The 20,510-nt window shown below is 46.2% G+C and overlaps 2 protein-coding genes across 5 annotated transcripts in view; one reads left to right on the plus strand and one right to left on the minus strand.

Moving 5' to 3' along the window:
* LOC137618698 (zinc finger protein OZF-like) overlaps positions 1-20,510 on the plus strand; it is a 104,126-nt gene that overhangs the window by 23,027 nt on the left and 60,589 nt on the right. For all 4 annotated transcript variants that reach the window (XM_068348861.1, XM_068348858.1, XM_068348860.1 and 1 more), the window contains exon 2: positions 8,401-8,536. The gene's annotated coding sequence lies outside the window, so the exon portion shown is untranslated. The remainder of the gene's footprint in view (positions 1-8,400; positions 8,537-20,510) is intronic.
* On the minus strand, positions 19,818-20,507 carry LOC137619149 (zinc finger BED domain-containing protein 5-like). Its single transcript, XM_068349335.1, has one exon. The coding sequence runs from the start codon at positions 20,505-20,507 to the stop codon at positions 19,818-19,820; it is 690 nt and encodes a 229-aa protein (XP_068205436.1).

The raw sequence follows: 20,510 nt of genomic DNA on the forward strand, positions 1-20,510 counted from the left end.
GGGGAGTCTCTCTTGAGAGACTCTCTAGCCGGCAGGTGACATTCTCGACAACAGAGTTCCTGAGTAAGGAAAAGGTCGCGATTTTGCCATACAGGCCACTTCGTGGCTGGATGTCTGGCTAGGGTCTCTGGGCTTCCTGTGCTGACCCGAGGATCTGTCCAAGGAGAGCATCAGGAAAGCCCTGGAGACCTTCCTCCTCTCGGGCACACGTACCATCGAGTTTCTGGCCCACCAAGTTTCGAACTTGTGGGCAAACTCGATCTTGAAACAATGTGTTAAGGTGGCCGAGAGGTTCCACTCGAAGGTTCCAGCCGTGGATACCTGTAGGCTCAGACACTCTTCCATCTTGGGAAAGAGAGTGTTTGAGCCCAAGGGTACAGAACAGGCAGCTGAGAGGTGGAAGAAATCGAACCACGATTCTCTTCTCCAAAGGGCTCTTACATATAAGCCCTACAAACCTCCAGCACCTCAACAACCTCACCAATCCAAAACGATGAAACCGGTAGCGGCAGCAAAGACGAACGTGTCCAACCAGTAGGCCTTTCTTATCAGAGACAGGGAGGGCGTGAAGTCCTCCAGGGAAGTCAAGAATCCTAGAGGGAGTGGCCAAGGCCGCGAGCACTAGGGGGGGGATGCCGGAAAGTTGCGCATTCAGGTGGCAGCAACTCAAGTCCGATTCTTGGACGATCTCCGTGATCAGTCAGGTATATCGCATCCTGTTCTTAATGTCTTCCGCCCCTGACAGCGATTCCAGTGGCGTTGAGCTCTTATGCCATGGGATCGGTAAAGGGGCTAGCCCTTCGGGCAGAATTCAAGACCATGCTCAAGAAGAATGCTCTCCAGGAGGTCGTCGACGGCTTCCCAGGCTCCTTAAGTCGACCCTTTCCCGTAAAGAAGGCGTCTGGAGGCTGGAGACCCGTCATCGGCCTCGCATCTCTGAACAAGTTTGTCAAACAAACTCCGTTCAGGTTGGAGGCAGCAGACACGGTCACACTTGCAGTGAGACCGCAAGACTTCATGTGTGCACTGGATTGGAAGGACGCATACTTCCAGATCCCAATCCATCCGTCTTCCAGGAAGTACTTTAGGTTCAACCTAGACGACAAGATCCACCAGTTCAAGGGGCTGTGTTTCGGTCTCTCCACAGCACCTCAGGTGTTCACCAGAGTGTTCACCCTAATATCTTCGTGGACACACAGGATCGGCATCCTGTCTCCTCTACTATCTGGACAACTGGCTGATCCTGGCAATCTCGGAGTCGACCCTTCTTCGACACCAAGACAAGCTTCTGGGACGTTGCCAAGATCTAGGGATCATGGTAAATCCCGAGAAGTCTTCTCTGCCTCCATTTCTATGACTGGTATATCTAGGCATGATATTGGACACCAATCTCCACAGAGCCTTTCTATCAGACGACAGGATAGCAAGGCTGAGGAGGGTCACAGATCCTTTCCTCGGACGAGAAGAGCTTCCAGCCCGATCGTGGTTCCTTCCCTACGGCACCTTTCCCCCTTGACCCGTCTGGTTCCAAACGGCCGCCCCAGGATGAGATCCCTGTAATGGCGGCTCAAGTCCCGGTGGACTCAAGGCCTCGATTCCCCGGACATTCTGGTCCTTATGGGTTCGGCAGAACGGACGGACCTTCAATGATGGGAGACGGAGCTAACCTTCGAAGGGGAGTGGATCTTCTCATCCTCCCCCCGGATTTGATGCTGTCTTCGGACACTTCAAAAGAGGGGAGGGGGGCCCACGTCCTGAACCACAGGATCTCAGGCCTCTGGTCAGAACCAGGAAAGTGCCTCCACATAAATCTGCTAGAATGAAGGCCGTATATCTGGCACTTCAACAATTCCCACAGATCCTGGCGACTCACTCCGTGGTGGTCGTGAGCAACAACACCACGGTAGTGGCTTATATCAATAAGCAGGGAGGTACCTTTTCACAACAGCTATCCCATCTTGCAGTAGAGATACTGAGATGGACCGAAGTCCACTCGGTTCCACTATCGGCTCGCTTCATTCTGGGCAAGAGGAATGTGCTCGCTGACATTCTGAGCAGAGCATTGCAGATAGTGAGTACCGAGTGATCTTTGGATCCGCTAGCAGCCAACAAAGTCATGACTTTGTGGGGTTCCCCGATGGTGGACCTGTTCACGACAGACTTGAACTTCAAGCTTCGGCTGCACTGTTCCCCAGTCCCGGACTCCAAGGCACTCTGGCAAGATACCTTCCAACAACGATGGGACAACATCGACGTTTACGTCTTCCCACCGTTCGATGTGATGAGAAGGGTACTCAGAAAGACCAGACTATCGGTCAACCTGTCAATGACCTTAGTAGCTCCGCTATGGCATCATGCCGAGTGGTTCTCGGACCTTTTGCAGTTCCTGACGGAACTCCTGAGAGATCTTCCTCCACGACACGAGCTACTCAAACAACCACACTACAACATCTTCCACAAAGCCATAGCATCGCTTCGGCTTCTTGCCTGGAGACTATCCAGCATCTTCTCACAGAGAGAAGCTTTTCGCAACAAGTTGCGGAAAAGATGTCTCGACACCTGCGAAAGTCATCTGCAGGGGTCTACCTGGCGAAGTGGAGAGCCTTCTATGGTTGGTGTCGTGGAAAGTGTATCTCTTGTCTCAATGCCACTATCCCAGCAATAGCGGAGTTTCTTGGATATTTGGGGGAAGAAATGGGCCTTTCGGCCTCGGCGGTGAAGGCTAACGCTCAGCCTTAAGCCTGGCCTTCAGGCTGAAAAGAATAGACATTTCTTCCTCGCTGGAACTTTCTGTGCTCATACGAAGCTACAAACTTACCTGCCCTCAGTCGGAAGTGAGACCTCCTCCATGGAACGTGGTTCCTGTTCTCAGGGCTCTTAAGAGACCTCCGTTCGAACTATTACGCCAGGCTTTTATCGACACCTGACTTGGAAGACGGTGTTCCTGCTCGCTTTGGCTTCAGCCAAGCGTGTCAGTGAACTTCATGGTCTCTCATACAACGTCGCCCATTCAAGGGGATGGGGAGAGGTAACGTCCAGGTTCGTCCCTGAGTTTATAGCTAAGACTCAAAACCCTTGAGTTAGTTCCGGACCCTCGGTTCGACTCCTTCAGGGTTTCGAGTCTCCGTTCTGTAACAGATGACCCTGACCATCTCCTACTATGCCCAGTAAAGAGTCTGAGGCATTATCTTAAAAGAACAGCTGCAGTTCATCCTCGCGTGCAAGCCCTGGTTGTGAGCACAGGAAGGATGAAGAGTAGGGTCACCAAGAATACCATCTCAGCTGGAATTCGAAGGGTCATCCATCATGCCCTGAATCCGGACCCTCCTCTGTCACATTGCGATGTCAGAGGCATCGCAATATCCCTGGCATTCAAGAGAAACTTCTCTGTGGTGCAGGTGCTACAAGCTGGGGTCTGGAAGCATCAAATGACCTTCACAGTCCACTACCTGCAGGACGTGACCCACAAGAGCCTCGATACGTTTTCTATCGGCCCTGTGGTGGCTACACAACAGCTGGTCTAACCTCAGGCTCCTTAATGGACAGGTAGCAGAAGGTTGAGGGCATTGTTACCCAGTTTTAGACTGCATGAATGAAAAAGTATGTCTGGCCCTTACTCTTTTCTTCATCCTCCCCTCTCTTGGGGAAAGCAGCATCCTAGGTTCTCTGCATAGCTGACCTCAAACCACTGCAGGTAAACCATGCTTTCTTGTGTTCCTAGTATTATTATAATACTGTCGCGTTCCCCATACCCTGACGAGGTGGTATTGGGAACATCCTAGCCTAGAATTCCATCTAAAGGACTTTAGGTCAACTTTCTAGGATGAGTCACACTTCATTCCTCCACACACAAGCTTACATAGGCCGCATGTTCTTTGCGAAGCAAGGAACTTGCGAGGTGCAGGGACTCCTTTTCTCGAGTGCTGCTCACTCGGATTCTGAGTCCCCAGGTAAAGCCAAAGCCAGTAAAGCTGGGACTTTCCACCCTTCCTAAGGGTTAAGTCACCCCATGTAAATAGCGTGGTTTGTATTTCGGTTATGGAACAAATGACAAATTCGGAGATAATTTGAATTTTCCTAACCATAGAAACCTTAGTTATTTACACATATTTGCCCGCCAGCCCTGTCCCCTGGGAAGTCCTACCTCTAAGCGAAGTGAATCAGTTCACCGGTGTGGGGGGGGGGAAGGGGTAGCTAGCTACCCCTCCCCTACCCCCACGCTAACTAACTCGGGGAGGTAGTTAACCCTCGTTAAAATCTAATGGCTCGCCATTTCAGCTACGCAGAAAGTAAGACCCCATGTAAATAGCTAAGGTTTGTATAGTTAGGAAAAATACAAATTATCTCCGAATTTGTCATGTTGTAGCTGGGTCCCCTTGTCCAGTATAAAATCAATGGGTGGTGCCCAGTGGCCAGTTCATTCTTGACTTACCTTTTGCCCAAATCTCTGGGTATTCCACCTTATTGTTTTTGTTTAGTAAAAAGGTGTATTGTGGTCAGCATTCGGACACTAGGCAGTCTGCGTCTTATGTCTGTCCGTAGTCTGCAAACCACTACAGCTGCTGCACGGGGCAGATCTTTGGACAATCTCTGTGATTCATTCAGGGTATTGCATCCCTTTCACTCAATCTCTCCCTCTATTGACTCAGAATCCAGTTCCATTGAGCTCCAATATGAAGGGATCTGTAAAGGAGCTGGCCTTCCAGGCCAAAATCCAGACTATCAGAGAAGGGCGCTCTGCAGGAGGTCGTCGACGTGTCCATAGAATTCTTTAGTCGACTCTCTCTTGTGAAAAAGGCGTCTGGAGTCTGGGGGCCTGTCATTGACCTCTCAGCTCTGAACACGTTTGTTCTACAAACTCCGTTCAGCATAAAGACCGTCAGACAAGTGGTAAGACCTCAAGACTTTTCTTGCACACTGGATCTCAAGGATTCATGCTTTCAGATCCCAGTCCATCCAACTTCATGGAAATATCTAAGGATGTTACACGACAACAGGTAATACCAGTTCAAGGTGCTGTGCTTTGGTCCTTCAACAGCACCTCAGGTCTTCATGAGAGTTTTCGCCCTAGTGTCAACCTGGGCCTACAGGATTGGCATCTGCCTCCTAAGATACTTGGACGACTGGCTGATCCTAGCAGACTTAATGGCAACCCTCTTTCAACACCGAGACAAACCCCTTGTCTTTTGCCAAGATCTGGAGATCGTGGTAAATCTTGAGAATTCATCCCTGCTTTCCTTTCAAAGATTGGTTTACCTGGAAATGATCATCGGCACCAGCCTGCAGAAAGTCTTCCCATCAGACTACAGAATCCAGAGGCTGAGGAAAGTGGTAAGCCCATTCCTTCAATGAGAAGCTTTACCGGTGGTTACGTCTCCTAGGTCCCCTGTCATCCCTGGTCTATCTAGTTGTGAACAGCCGCCTCTGGATTCGATCTCTTCAGTGGCAGCTAAAATCCAGGTGGGTTTAAGACGAGGACTCCCTGGATATGCTGGTCCCCGTGGTACCCGAGCAGCTGAAGGACTTGAGGTGGTGGGTAGCAGACGAGAATCTCCGCCAAGGGGTCGACCTTCTCGCTCCTCCCCCAGAGTTGATATGAGGGCAACCTTTCTAGGCATAGAGAAGTTCCATCATTTACTGGCGGGTCATTCTGTGGTGTTGATGACTGACAACACTACGGTCGTGGCTTAGGTGAACAAGCACGGCAGTACCTTTAGGCAGCACCTTTGCCATCTAGCAGTGGAGATGCTAAGATGGGCAGAAGACAACTCATTGTTCCTATCAGCCTGCTTCATTCCAGGCTAGAGGAATGTGCTTGCAGACAATCTAAGCAGAGTGACTCGGATGATGGGCTCCAAGTGGTCTTTGAATCATCTAGTAGCCAACAGTCCTAACTTTGTGAGGTTCTCCAACTGTGGACCTGTTTGAAACATCCTTGAACAATAGGCTCCCTCTCTCCTGCTCCCCAGTTCTGGTTCCCAGTTCTGGAAAAATGCATTCCAGCAACGGTGAGACAACATCGATGTTTACGCCTTTCCCCTGTTCTGTCTGATGAGAAGGGTTCTCAATAAGACCAGATCATCTAAAAACCTGTCAATGACCCTCATAGCTCCGCTATATCATCACACCAAATGGTTCCTGGACCTTCTTCATATCCTGACGAAGGTTCCGAGAGAGCTCCCTCAACTTCACAATTTACTGAGACAACCACATGTGAACATCATTCACAAAGCCATAGTATCCCTGTGACTTCACGCCTGGAGATTATCCATCATCTCCTCCCTCAGAGAGGCTTTTTGCAACAGGTTGTGAAAAGGATGTCTGGATACCTTCGAAGGTCGTTCGCTTCAGTCTACCAGGCCAAGTGGACTTTCTTCTGTGGTTGGTATCATGGAAAGCGGTCGTTCGCTTCAGTCTACCAGGCCAAGTGGACTTTCTTCTGTGGTTGGTATCATGGAAAGCGGTCGTTCGCTTCAGTCTACCAGGCCAAGTGGACTTTCTTCTGTGGTTGGTATCATGGAAAGCGGTCGTTCGCTTCAGTCTACCAGGCCAAGTGGACTTTCTTCTGTGGTTGGTATCATGGAAAGCGGTATCTCTCCCCTTGATGCCACTATTCCAGCAATAGTAGAGTTCCTCATTCACCTTTGGGACGAAAAACTCCGGTCAGTCTCGGCGATGAAAGGCTATTTCTCAGTAAGGCTGAAAGTAGTTAATATTTCCTCTTCGTTGGAATTTTCTCTCCTCTTATAGAGTTTCGAGCTTATCTGCCCTCAGTCGAAAGTTATACCACCTCTATGGAACGTGGTTCTTGTCTTTTGGTCCCTGAAGTGTGCCCCCTACAAACCATTACACCAGGCATCAGATACCCACTTGACTCTGAAGACAGTTTTCCTATTTGTATTGGCCTCGGCCAAGAGAGTTAGCGAATTTCACAGTCTTTCATACGCCGTCTCCCATTCAAGGGGATGGGGGAGGTAATATTTGGCTTCGTCCCTGAGTTTATCGGCTACGCTACTCCCAGATTTAGGCCCTTCTGGATTGGGAGTCTTCATAACGTAACCGATGATCAAGATTAACTGTTACTTTGTCCAGTGAGGAGTTTGAGGTACTCTCTCAAGAGAACAGCAGCAGCTCGCCCCCGAGCGTCAGCACGGAGATGGTCAAGAGGAAGATCACCAAAAACACCATCTCTGCTCGGATTCGCAGGGTCACTGACCTGGCCCTGAATCTCGATCCTCCTCCACAGATGAGACAACCCAGTGTTCATGACGTTAAGGGCATCAGCACGTCCCTAGCGTTCAAGAAGAACTACTGTGTGCTGCATGTCTTACAAGCGGGCATGTGAAAGTGTCGTAAGACCTTCACCCCCACTACTTGTAAGACGTGACCCACATGAACATAGAGATGTTCTCCATTCCATTGGCCCTGTGGTGGCTGCACAACAAGTGGTTTAAATACCTCAGGCTCCTTGAGGAACAAGTAGCAGATGGTTAAGGTCAAAGGTTACCCGGGATTAGTCTGGGATGAATGTTAAGAATGACTGGCTCTTTGGCTCTTTTATTTTCCCCTCTATTGGGGAACAGCACCTACGGTCCTCTGCAAGTTGGCCTTATCTGTCTGCAGGTAAAAACATTTCCTTGTGTAACCAAACATAGAAATAATACTTGTTGCATCCCCATACCTCCTGGCGAGGTGGGATTGGGTAACGTCTATGGTTGATTCAAAAAGTCCTATGTTTCTGAGAAATCTTACCTAGACTAGTCACACTGCTAGTTTCACACAATCACACAGATTGCTCAGGCAGCTAAGCAGGTTTTGCACAGATTTTAGTGAGGTATCAGGGTTTCTCCCTGTTACATGTGGAGCATGTACGGGGAAAAACCCTGGGTCAAACACCAGTCAGTTGGTTTGGACTTCCACCCTCCTAAAGGGTGATTCTTCCCTAATAAAGAGCAAAAGGGTTTGTATTTGGTGTCGTAACAAATGACAAATTTGAAAGTAATTTGCATTTTTCCTAATGATACAAACCTTAAGCTCTTTGGCCCACCATTACTTGTACCCTTATAAGTCCTGCTTGCAATCAAAAGTGACGAGACAACACAGGTGTGTGTGAGCAGGGTAGCAGGCTACCCCTCCACCCCCGCTAACCAGTGGTGCGTTAGTTACACCTAGCTAAAAGTCTTATGGCTCGTCCTCCAGCTTCCCCGAAATTACATCCCTAATAAAGAGCTCAAGATTTGTGTTGTTAGGAAAAATACAAATTACTTAGAAATTTGTCATATTTATTATGTCCCCTTTCTTCAAACAAGTAGAGTCAGGCAATGTATAGATTATGAACGGGCTCACCCCCACTGTGTACTTATCTATTTACCTCCCATTGAAGTCTTTTACTCCTTCCAGCACTGATTGCCCAGGCTGTCATCCTACGAGGAAAACGAGGTGTCTGGCTGCCTCTTGAGGAGCTCCTATGAAGCACATGAGGTCATCCTGGGACAGTAGCCAGCCAGTTGGTTTGAGGTCTTCAACCCACCTTAAGGTGAGTCTCCTACGTAAAGAACGGAAGGTTTGTATGCTGCACTGGAACAAATGAAAATGATTCCGTAACTGGAATACAAACCAACGCTATTTATAGGGGATATATAGGGGTATTACTTTCGGCAAAGCTGAAAGGACGAGCCAATGTAATTTAGCAAGGGTTAACCAACCAGACTGCTAGTTAGTGGAGGGATGGGGGTTAGTAGCTTCCTCTCTCAACTACACACCTGTGACTGTGCTTTGCTTTGCTTTTGGCTCGGATGGAGAACGGTTGTTACTGCTCTCCCTCTTCACCAATTTGGACAGCCATTACTAATCACTTTTAAATATAAAACTTACCCGCTGGTTATATAATGGCTAAAGTCCCCGACGCCCACGGCAGAAAATTCAAAATCTCTTGCGCAGCTTAGCGCATATAAGCCAGGTGTACCCCAGCGCCCTCGCGGTACCACAGGTAGAACTATACTCGACCAATTCAGATTTTCTCTGCCGCCATAGCTGGCTGAACTATTGGAAATTCTCTCTTGTTTTCTTACTCTGTTTGGACGTTATTTGGTGATGTATTAACGTTTTTGAGTTTTGGCTTTCGCATATTTGTTTTATTTGATCTGTGATCACGTATTTATAACTTAAAAGGTAGGGTTGGAAGGTTTTTCAACCTATTTTAAACCTCACGAAAGCATAGGGGCGAAATGTAAACATTTCGACCATTGATGACGTCACAGCCTCTTCCGTAGGCTAAAAGTCTGTCTTGCCTTTTACAAAGAATATAAGTGTTTATGCTTTTAGAGTTTTAAGTTATAAATTAAATTAAAGGAATTATTTTGAGAAAATTTTATCCTTTTAATATTTTTTTTTAGATAATCTTCGATCTGTTTGCAAAGATTAACTACCGTTCAGTTTATTTTTGTTACGCAGTAATCAGTATCGTTACGATGTTACATATATTGTAGCGATTTCATGAATAGTACTTTCTTCTTACTTCCCAAGTCTTTAATTGTACTTTATAAAAGTAACATTTTATTTTGCTATGAAATGATCCTTTCAGTATTTTTCCTTAGTCAGAGATTAAAGGAAGTTACAGTTCAGTTTATTTTATACGATGCAGTATTCTTTACATTCGTCGTAGCGCACGATTCTTTGTATCATTGTTGCTTTGGTGGTTTTCGGAATACTAAATTGTTCGTATATTATTTGTAGATGTTCCAATGATGCGAGTGATGATTCATCTTTTATTGGAACCCCTTAATTTAAGGGTTTATTTTGATTATAAGTCTTTCCCTACGGAGTTCATTTCCTTTGAGAGAGTGTCTACTTTGGCTTTCAGGTAATTATGAAACTATCTTTGTGCCAAAGAGTAAAGTGCAAATTTTTTATTGATAAATTGTGCAGTGAATTTTTCCAGTGGAGAGCGCTTCTATTCGGACCTGTCGTTATCCTAGCCCTAGACCTCTATCGAGCTCCCGGACCCAGGGGAGAAGTTAAGTCAAATGGCGAAAGGAATTGAGAGGGTAACCAGGCGTTACAGTCTTTTAGACCTGAACTGAAGTCCTCTCGCGCGTTTTCTGTCGATCACCAGAACGCTCACCCTCGCTATAGATAAAGCGAGGTATTAGTGTTTTCAAAGGCGCTAAGCTGAAAACAAAATTAGATTCGTTCTGCATGTGTTACGTTTCCTGCGGCGCAGACGCAGTGCCGCCATGCCACCTGATGGGTGTCGTCTCTTGACAGTGGCAAGCGCTATGGTTCGACGCAGTTAATGCTGAATACGTTTCGCCTAAGGTTGATCCTTGATCTTTGTAGTTAGGCATAAAACAGCATCTATCTTCGTTTATGCAGTCTTTTCAGCCTGCCTTTAACAGTGCGGTTGGGTGTCTCGATTCCGGTCTTTGACACGGACGCACAGGCGTCGTTTCTTTAACAGTGAGGACTCGTTGTCCCAGAGGCGGCCTACCAACCGCAATGTTCAATGGTGGGGGAAAGTGGATGTTTTACTTCGACTGCTTGACGCAAACCGACGGCTCATAGCACCTAGTATTAGTCTATACAGACGTGCTGTCGTTCGCCAGGTAGCAGAGCCGGCGAAGCGTCATTGGAACGGTGCGGCAACGGAAACGGAACGTCGACGGAATGGAGCGAAGCTCCACGTCAGTGTGGACGCTTCAGCGTCAGTGTAGAAGCTTTCAGCGTCAGTATGGACACTTCAGTGTCAGTATGGATGCTTCAGCACCAGTGTGGACGTTTCAGCGTCAGTGTGGACGCTTTAGCACTAGTGTGGGCGCTTCAGCATCAGTGTGGACACTTCAGCGTCAGGGTGGACGCTTCGCTACTTATGACTACAGTGTATAGACTTTGATGTATTAAGTTATTGTTGCTCAGGCGCTATATTAAGAAATAAATCTTAACTAGAAAGATATTATGTTCTCGGACCAAGGCCGGCTGGGCTAGCTCTTGGTTGGGAGAACTAGAATTAAAACCCCTAAGTATTGAGGTCTGAATTCATAATCATAAGGAGTGGATTCCTAAGAATCAAGACTTCTCTTCCTAGGATAGAGATTGTTAAAGGAAGGGATTAACTTTCAGAAACTCATGAGAATTTTTCTAGAGAGTTTCCCTCATAATTTTTACCTGCTGCTCCTCGTTTCGACTTTAGAGTTTTCGCTAGTTGAGTTGATGGTGTCGCTATTTATTTTATTTTATTTGTATTACAAGCCAGCTACAACCCTATTTGGGAAAGCAAGATGCTTTAACCCAAAGGGCTCCTTTAGGGAACGATGGCCTAGTAAATTAATGGTAAAATAAAGTAATGAATTAACATTAAATCATTCTCAGGAAAATAACGAAGCTTACTGTAGAGATTGATACAGCGCTTGCAGCTGCAACAACAGAAAGGGCATTAAGGCCTTTATGAGAATAGAACGTAAAAGTATATCTCCCACCACTGGCAGATCTTTTATGATTTAATGTTTTATGTTTTTTAACCTCTCTTGTTAGTGACTCGTAAACATAGCACAGTGCTCTGGAGGAGGTGTTTGTTCGTTTTCACCTTGCCCCTAGTCCTATATCTCTAACTTACGTTCCAACCTTTGAGAGAAGGAAGGTCGGTAGGCTGAGGTTCTTCGTGGACCTTGTGCATTAAATGTCTGTTCCGCCAAGCGATATTGTTGATGCAGTCCAAGACGGTCTCTCTCCACTTTGGAATGATGAAGTAATGCTCTTTTCTTCGCCTATGATTAGCGAGCTATGACATCACAACCATGTGACATAGTATCTTGAAAAGAGCAAAGTTGGAATGTCTTGAAGCGATTAGTTCGTCATCGCTATGGTATCAGGGACCTTGTAACTGTTTTCTGCATATTAGAATGCAGTTCCCTGACGAGAATAACATTCTACGTTTTCCCTGTCTACCAGACTAGGTAGTTACTCGTCATGTATGCACGCGAACAAAACTTACCTTCGCAGTAGTCGTGTTTTGATGCTTGAACAGGAAGCAATCGAGTGTGTTTTTTCTTCCACGAGAGAAGCAGAAGTCAGACAAGTCACATACAATCCTAGCTCTTCCTCTGGATTCTGACTCACTTTCAGGGAGGAAGGACTTTGTCCTCATCGAAGGACGCTTAACCTAGAATTGGTAGTCACCAATCAATTTGTCCAAGACCTTTCAAGAGTCGTATGTTTTCTATTTACTTATCCTGCTGTATCTAACGTTCGCCGTAAGTATTTTCTTTTCGGAAGAAGGTGACGTGTCAGCACCAGAATCGTGTAAGACACATGGTTCTTCGGGGGAAAAGGTGCTCAGTTTGCTTCTGTTCACACTTCTTCTCCTCCCCCAGTTTGGAGAAAGGTCTATTACTTTCTTCTGAGGTCTAGCGACTACTGTTGACGGTGTCTCTCAGCATTGGATACGTTCGGTTCGCGCACAAGGCGCGCTTGAAATGTCATAGGGACACTCCCAGGTCGCTCACAGGACTGCGGTTGATTTTTTCTCCCAGCCTTCGCCCATGCTTGAGTTGGCGCACTCGCTACCCCGCGAGTGTAGATTTGGTCTGAGCTAAAAGAGGTCTATTTCATCTGTGTTTAGCGTTTACGATTCTCGGGGGGGAAGAAAATTTTCTCCTATAGAGACTAAGGACTACCATAGATCAAAGAAATGGTTTTCCGATTTGTGTCAGAAGTCATAGTTCTCCTATGCTTAGTAACGCTTCCTCGCAGAGATATGCTCGTGTTATGAGAAGCGTTAGCAGTCTGGTCTCTCTCTTACGGCAGACGTCATGCAGACACAGACGGAAGTTCTGGTCTCTCCCTCACGCAGTCCCAGACGCAGATGCCAGTCTGGTCGTATGTTGGACGCTAACTGTCAAAGTTGATCCTTTCAACAAGTTGTCCCATTTTCGCGTTCTGCGGGTCGAGTGACTATCACTCATGCGGACGCATCCTACACGTGGACAACTTGGCAATCGGTTCCGTCTTTCCATCAATGACCGGACGCGATGCTGTCGCCTCCACGCAGCACGCTGTAGATTTACAACAAGCGGGGCACACACACAGTGCTGTACCCACACGACAAGGTAAACGCATACAGCACGCTGACTCCTTATGGAAATGCAACCACATGCGACATTATGGTTGCATGCTAGACGCACACAGTCAAGTCTTTTTTCACAGCAGTATAACCAGACTCTTGTCTCTCCTTCGCAGCTAATGCTCCCTCTTGTCAAGCTTTGGCCTTCAAGTTTGTTGAACACTCGCTGATTACACAAGAATCAGGTCTTAACCTCACAGCATGAGGTTCACGTGGTTGACGCTTCTTTTCAACGCCTAGCTTTAATATCGGTTTCTTGTGACCGATATGGACGAGTTTTGGGAGGCGGTTCTAGATCCCGATTCTCTCTCACGACATGTTGAGTGTAGGCAACATGCTGGAACTGTTCTGGACTCATACTGGGACCATGCTGGGTGCATGCTGGAAGCATGTCTTTAGTCCTTTTCCCCATGTCAGGATCACGAACGTTTTATGTTAAACCATCAAGCTTTAGGTCTAGCTGCCTCCAGTATTTCGGAAAACCCCTAAGATCTAGAGGGTTGTTCGAAGGAGACAGCTGAGGCTTTCGCTTGTACAAAGGACATTAGCCTCAAGGTTTTCCAACCCAATTAGAGTGCTTTATGGAGTGGTGTAGAGCTAGAGCCGGCTCTTCATTAGGTAACTCTTAGACCTTAGAAGAAAACACATTTTCTTCCCTCCTCGACCATCAAAGGGTACAGGAATATGCGGGCATCTGTCTTCAGACGCAGAAGATTGGTTCTATCAAATAGAGACTTTATAGATCATCTCAGATCATTTGAGAGGACATGGAGGCATCAGCAAGATGCTCCAGCCTGAAATTTAGGGTTCGTTTCTGGAGCTTCGCGGTAGTGACAGATCCGAGCCTTTACACTTGGTTTCTTTTTAAGGCCTAACTTTGGAGACTTTCTGAGTAAGTCTACCATAGTTGAGAGTCAGTGAAGTTCACTCTTTTAGCAAGAACACAGACTTCACATTGGTTAAGCCATAGGTACCTTGCAACCTGGATTTTTGGTCATTAGTAAACATCTTTCTCGTCCATAGCCTAAATCTTTCGGGATCACTATTCTCTCGAATTTGGTTTGTGATGGGCTGAGAAGAGTTTTTTGCCCGATTAAAACGATGAAGTTATATCGGGACAAGAGCAAAGAAGTTAAGAGTCTATTCATAACTCTAGGGTGCACGGTCAAGAAGCCTGCGCTATCCATGTCTAAAACATTCTATCATCTTGTATAGACTTTGATTACAAAGGTTCTCCCACACGGTTGGGTGACAGATCATAAGATGTTGAAAGAGTAAAGACTCATGAAGTTAGAGCTGTAGAAACTTCTGTAATTTTTAAACTAAACTGTTCTCTGCAAAGCATTGCGTATACAGTCTTGTGAAGGGGTAATCCTTTATTCGCCTTGCATTACTTTTACCGTGTTCAGTCTCTATGAAGACGTCTACGTTTTGGGATCACTTGCAACAACGAGTGCAGTAGTTGGTGAAACATTCTCCACTACATTTCCCTAAATTCCTAGTACCCCTGTTCTTCTCTTGGAACTGTTATATATATTTTTATGATTGTACGTGAAGATTGGTCGGCAATCTTCCGCAATCTTTGACCTAGTCAGGTGGTCATTTTGTTCCTAGAGAGCGCCCGGAACAAGGGTATTAGTTGAGGTCCTGTCATGTTATAGGTGGTTGTACCGTTTGACAGCTCCTAGAGATCATCAGCCCCGAGTGGATCACTGGATCTCCTAAGGATAGCAGACAAAATGAGGCAGAGCATTGCTGTCAGTTTCCTTATCAGGTGAGAACCGCTTAAGTTATTTATGTAACTCTTAAGTGAATTTCCAATTATGCAGGTGTCTCTGACCCGCCACCAATAGGTGTGAATCAGCCATTATATAACCAGCGGGTAAGTTTTATATTTAAGAATGATATTTTCATAATAAAATAAATTTTTGAATATACTTACTCGCTGGTTATATAAGTTTTAGACCCACCCTCCTCCCCTCTAGAGACCATGTGGCATGGAAAATCTGAATTGGTCGAGTATAGTTCTACCTGTGGTACCGCGAGGGCGTTGGGGTACACCTGGCTTATATGCGCTAAGCTGCGCAAGAGATTTTGAATTTTGTGCCGTGGGCGTCGAGGAGTTTAGCCATTATATAACCAGCGGGTAAGTATATTCAAAAATTTATTTTATTATGAAAATATAATTTTTTTGTTTTTCCTTTTCAGTTTTTGTGTACCTTCCCTGCCAGCCGTGCATACCTGCCCTGGGTTCGTCAGTTGGCAAGTCATTATCCTGTTCTCCAGCTCGTCAGTAGCCTTTGGCTACACACCTGTCTTTCCTATCATTCCCCAACGACTCGTCGCTCTCCAAAAGAGGAAAGCAAACGTCACCAGACACGCGTTCCTCACCACTCGCTGATGCACCGATCGCTCAGATGATCGCCAACAGACGGATGCTCATGACTGGGCTACTATAGCACTTCGGCTCCAAGAACCAGCCTCCCGATAGGTGCCAACGTTCGTTAGATCTCCGGCGCTGATTTGAGCAACGTCAATTGTGGGAAGAGAGGCCTGTAAGACCTTCTCCTTCTTGAGCTTTGGAACTCCCACTTAAGAGATGAAAGTCTCCTCCCCATCGTTCACCGTCGCAGAACATCACGCTCGCCTGGGAGAGCGGAAAAAAGCAAGCTGCAGTAATTCAAGATTCCAAAAAGACCACCTTCACGGTCGATTCCTGTTGCTCGGAAGGAGACAGCAGCACCGCACCCTCCCTCTAACTCTTCCTTGACGGCAGATAAGGCTTCCTTGTGGGGTCCCTCTTCATCGTTCTCTATAGGGGAACTTTCCGACAGTGCCACAGTCGGTCCGCATCCGTGGTTTGCAAAATCATGATTTATTCATAGTCTGTTGTTCTCTTTATATCAATACATTATGATTTTGAGTTTTCTATTCAAAGTTTGATGTTATCTCTCTGTTCCAAAATATTGAGTTTGGAGCCTTGGTTAGGGCGGTTATCCAAGCCGTTACGGTAGGTATCCCACCTGCTCATCCTTCGGGAACTCCCAGGATTCCCCTGGAAGAGTCTTTCTCTACATTTTCAGACCCAAGGCGAAGATCCACAGTCCCTCCCTGTCACGCGAAGATCCACAGTCCCTCCCTGTCACGAAACTTTGGTTTCTTCCTCTCCCCTGAAGCGGAAAAGAGGAGTCCCTGATGAAGTAGCTTCACGTAGGATCAAGCTGACCCCTCTCAGGTCGTCTAAGGGGAGGTCAAGTGTTGCCATGCCCACTTCTCCTCACCCTCCTGCTCCTCACTCATTGATTCAGTCAGAGTTCTCTCTCAGGGAAGAGTCCTGATCTGACTCTTTCTGGTCTTTGCTCATTGAGGAAGTCCCGCGAGATAAGAGTAGTCTCGAAACCTGTGGAAGAGTCCATCCTTCCCCCTGCGGGTGACCAACAGAAGGTCGTTCCATCCAAACCTTCTGTGCTAGAAACTTTCTTCCCTCCGAGGAAAGAGTCTAAGGATTCAAAAACTCTGCCAAAGTCCTCATTGGGGATTACAAGACCTGCAGAGGGGGTCAAGCAGTCTACATTTGGCCACTTCGATAACGACAATGACCCACCCCAAGATGATGTCTTGTGGGTGCAAGACAACGATTCAGCTGCCAGTCCTTCTTCAGAAGCTGAACAGAAAGAGTCAGAACATGGCATCTGGCAGGTTATAGCTTGCATGAGGTCCCTCAATGGGTTGGCAGACCCGTTGATGGCTCCTCAGGACGGCCAGGACATGGTTCTCGACCTGCGTTTTTGGTAGTCGGAAGCCTCCAAGTCCAGCGCAGCTTTGCCCTGGTCTCAGGGACTGAAGAATGACCGGTGGAAGGTGTCTGCCCAGCTCTGCGACTCCTTTAGTTCTCTTTGATCAGGCTCATCCTCAAAACTCCTGCGACATCTGAGTGTTCAGCAGAGGAATTTTTACGAGGTCCTTGACGAGCGTCTCCTGGCTCTTCCTCTTCACCATTCCTTAGAGGAACTTAGGAAGGGGATCTCTCTAGAGAGACTCTTCGGGCGTCAAGTTTACTTCTTAGCTTCGGAAATTCTAAACAAAGAGAAAGTGGCGAAGTGTGCCATGCAAGCTACTTTTTGGCTGGATCTATGGTTGGGATCAGTGAGAAACTGGGTGCAGACAAAGGGTTTTTCCAAATAAGGCTCCCGGAAAGCAATGGAGACTTTCTTCCTGTCGGGTATTTGGACTATTGAGTTCGTTGCCCACCAAGTAGTGAACTTGTGGGCGAACACCATCTTATGGCGTAGAGATGCAATAATCGAGAGATTCCATCTCCAAGTCCCAAACTGCGAGATAGCGAAATTCCAAAACTCCTCTCTCAAGGGTTCCTCTTTGTTCAAGCTGGGGGATTTTGAGTGAGCTGTGAAGAGATGGAGAAAGTCCTACCAGGACTCCCTCCTCTGTAGGGCCTCGACATCCCACCCCTACAGACTACCTTCTCTCCTGCAGACGAAACAACAGAAACCAACGACGAACAGGACTGGGGCAAGAGACAACAAGGTGTCTAAAAGCCCCTTTCCTGTCAAGTCAAGTATGGCTCCAAGTCGTCCTGTGGAGGGAAGTATCCTAAAGGAGTCAGCCGTGGCCACAAATGCTATGTGATTCCCTGCTTGTCCACTAGTGGGGGAATGCCTGCATTGCTGCTGGAAGAGCTGGATGCAGCTTGGGGCTGAACTCTGGATAGTCTCCGTGATTAGTTCAGGGTATCGCGTCCTGTTCACTCAATCTCTCCCTCCATTGATCAAGACGCTAGTGTCAACTAGCTCCTATGCAAAGGGATCTGCAAAGAAGCTGGCTCTTCGGGCTGAAGTCCAGACCATGTTGAAGAAGGGCACTCTCTAAAAAATCTTTGACGACTCCCCAGGCTTCTTCAGTCGACTCGTTTATGTGAAAAAGGCTTCTGGAGGCTTGAGACCAGTCATCAACCTCTCAGCTCTGAACAAGTTTGTCAAACAAACCTCGTTCGGCATGGAGACAGTTTAGTGGTGTGCGGACTGTGGCCAGATGTAGCACGCAGACTGCCTAGTGTCTGAATGCCAACCACACTCCAACATTCACTAAACAAAAAGATAAAATGATGGAATACCCATAAATCTGGACAAAAGGTAAACAATCAAGAGAACTGGGCACTGGGCACTACCCCTCGATTTTTTATACTAGGCAAGGGGACCCAGCTAGAACCTCAAATTTCCCTATTATCTTTTCTTGGGTTTCCCATCTCTCTTTGCAGTGCTATGCATGGAGTTTAAATAAGAAGGGCAATATGGTTTCTAGGTAGCAGGTTTCCTCATTATATTTAAAGTTATTTGAACATTACAAATATTAGGAGAGAAAAAAATGTTACAAAGAAAAACAAACTTCAGGCTGGAACGGGGAATATCTTAGGTTAGGAAGTGCATTGAAATAGGATTAACAACAAACAAATATTCAAATAATTGAGAGAGAAAAACAAATTTCATATTTGTGAAAATACAGGTCTACAAAACCAGGAGAGATAAATCTCTTTATACAGAACCTCTTTGCAATCAATCCTCTAAATATTTAATCTACATATACAAGTAGAAATGAAGACCAACATAAGTGTAAATATTTGGGCTAAATTCAAATGTAATATGACAGGTCACTTCAGTCAGGATCAAAGGGATTGTAAAACAATATTACCTATCTCTACATTCTCATTTTAACATCAGAAAGAGGCCCCTCCTCTAGATTGCATAGTCACACAAAAAAAAAAGAAAAATAATTCATTCATTATAAGTCAGATAGGGTCAGGAACGAAGTGGTGAGGGTGAGAACGGGTGTAAGAAATGAGTTAGCGGCTAGAGTGGATATGAATGTGTTGAGGTGGTTTGGCCATGTTGAGAGAATGGAGAATGGCTGTCTGCTAAAGAAGGTGATGAATGCAAGAGTTGATGGGAGAAGTACAAGAGGAAGGCCAAGGTTTGGGTGGATGGATGGTGTGAAGAAAGCTCTGGGTGATAGGAGGATAGATGTGAGTGAGGCAAGAGAGCGTGCTAGAAATAGGAATGAATGGCGAGCGATTGTGACGCAGTTCCGGTAGGCCCTGCTGCTTCCTTCGGGGCCTTAGATGACCGCGGAGGTAGCAGCAGTAAGGGACTCAGCAGTATGAAGCTTCATCTGTGGTGGAAATGTGGGAGGTTGGGCTGTGGCACCCTAGCAGTACCAGCTGAACTCGGCTGAGTCCCTGGTTAGGCTGGAGGAACGTAGAGAGTAGAGGTCCCCTTTTTTGTTTTGTTTCTTGTTGATGTCGGCTACCCCCCAAAATTGGGGGAAGTGCCTTTGGTATATGTATGTATGTATGTATAAGTCAGACAAGGGGTAAGAAGACCACAGGACTTCATGTGCACCCTAGATCTAAAGCAGTTTTTCTGAAACTTTTTTGTGCAGCAGACCCCTTTTATTAGAATTACTCATGTAGCGGACCCTTTATTATTATTATAATTTTCCTCTTGAGTTTGAAAGTGTTTGCAGGTCATAATATACAGAAATTACAACTGAATTATTTATTAATGGCTTATCTTCAACATAAATGTTTATATTTTGCTTAACATAATTTCCACAACATTGATCATTTTGCATACAAATTTTCATGAACTTAACAGCAACGCCTCCTCCTCATATCTCACAACCATACTTAATGAGATGAATGATACTGTTTTTGCTGCCTCACTACTGTGGGAATATCTGGCTCCAGTCTGCTGAGTTTCAGTCGCATGTCGGGTTGGACATTGATTCGGTTGCGCTTCTTCATTTTAAGGTCAACCAGTGTAGAAAATCCAATTTCACAGTTGTACGTTGTTGGGAACGGCATCAAGTGTTTCAAAGCAATTTCTGCTGGCTGGACTATAGCCCAAAAATTGGCCAAACTTCTTTCCCTGAATAGGGTCTTCAGTGTCCCACTTGTTGCAATCTCAACAAGATTATCAGCCTCTTTTGATGACAGGTTGACACTGAACTTTTCTATATCTACTTTATCTGTAACAAATGGATTTCTAATCCACTCAAAGCTTGGGTCTGGTTCTTCAAAATATTTTCCTAACTCTGAGTGAGGGCCTTGCAGATGGGCTTTGAAAGCTTGTGTTGTGTCAACATCTAGCTCTTCCTTGGAAGTAAGCAGGAAATCTGCTAATGAAGGAAAAGATTCAAAATCTTTGCGGTCAATGCGGCCGCACCACAAGTCCAGCTTCAATCGTGTTGCCTGTATTTTGTCCTGCACTTTAAAGATGGTAGTATCTTTTCCTTGCAAAGACAGATTCAATCCCTTTAGTGTAGTGAAAATATCAGACAGGTATGCCAGTTTTGTGAGCCACTGGGTGTCATGCATTCG

This window comes from Palaemon carinicauda, chromosome 25 (genome assembly GCF_036898095.1).
Source record: "Palaemon carinicauda isolate YSFRI2023 chromosome 25, ASM3689809v2, whole genome shotgun sequence".
Taxonomy (NCBI): domain Eukaryota; kingdom Metazoa; phylum Arthropoda; class Malacostraca; order Decapoda; family Palaemonidae; genus Palaemon; species Palaemon carinicauda.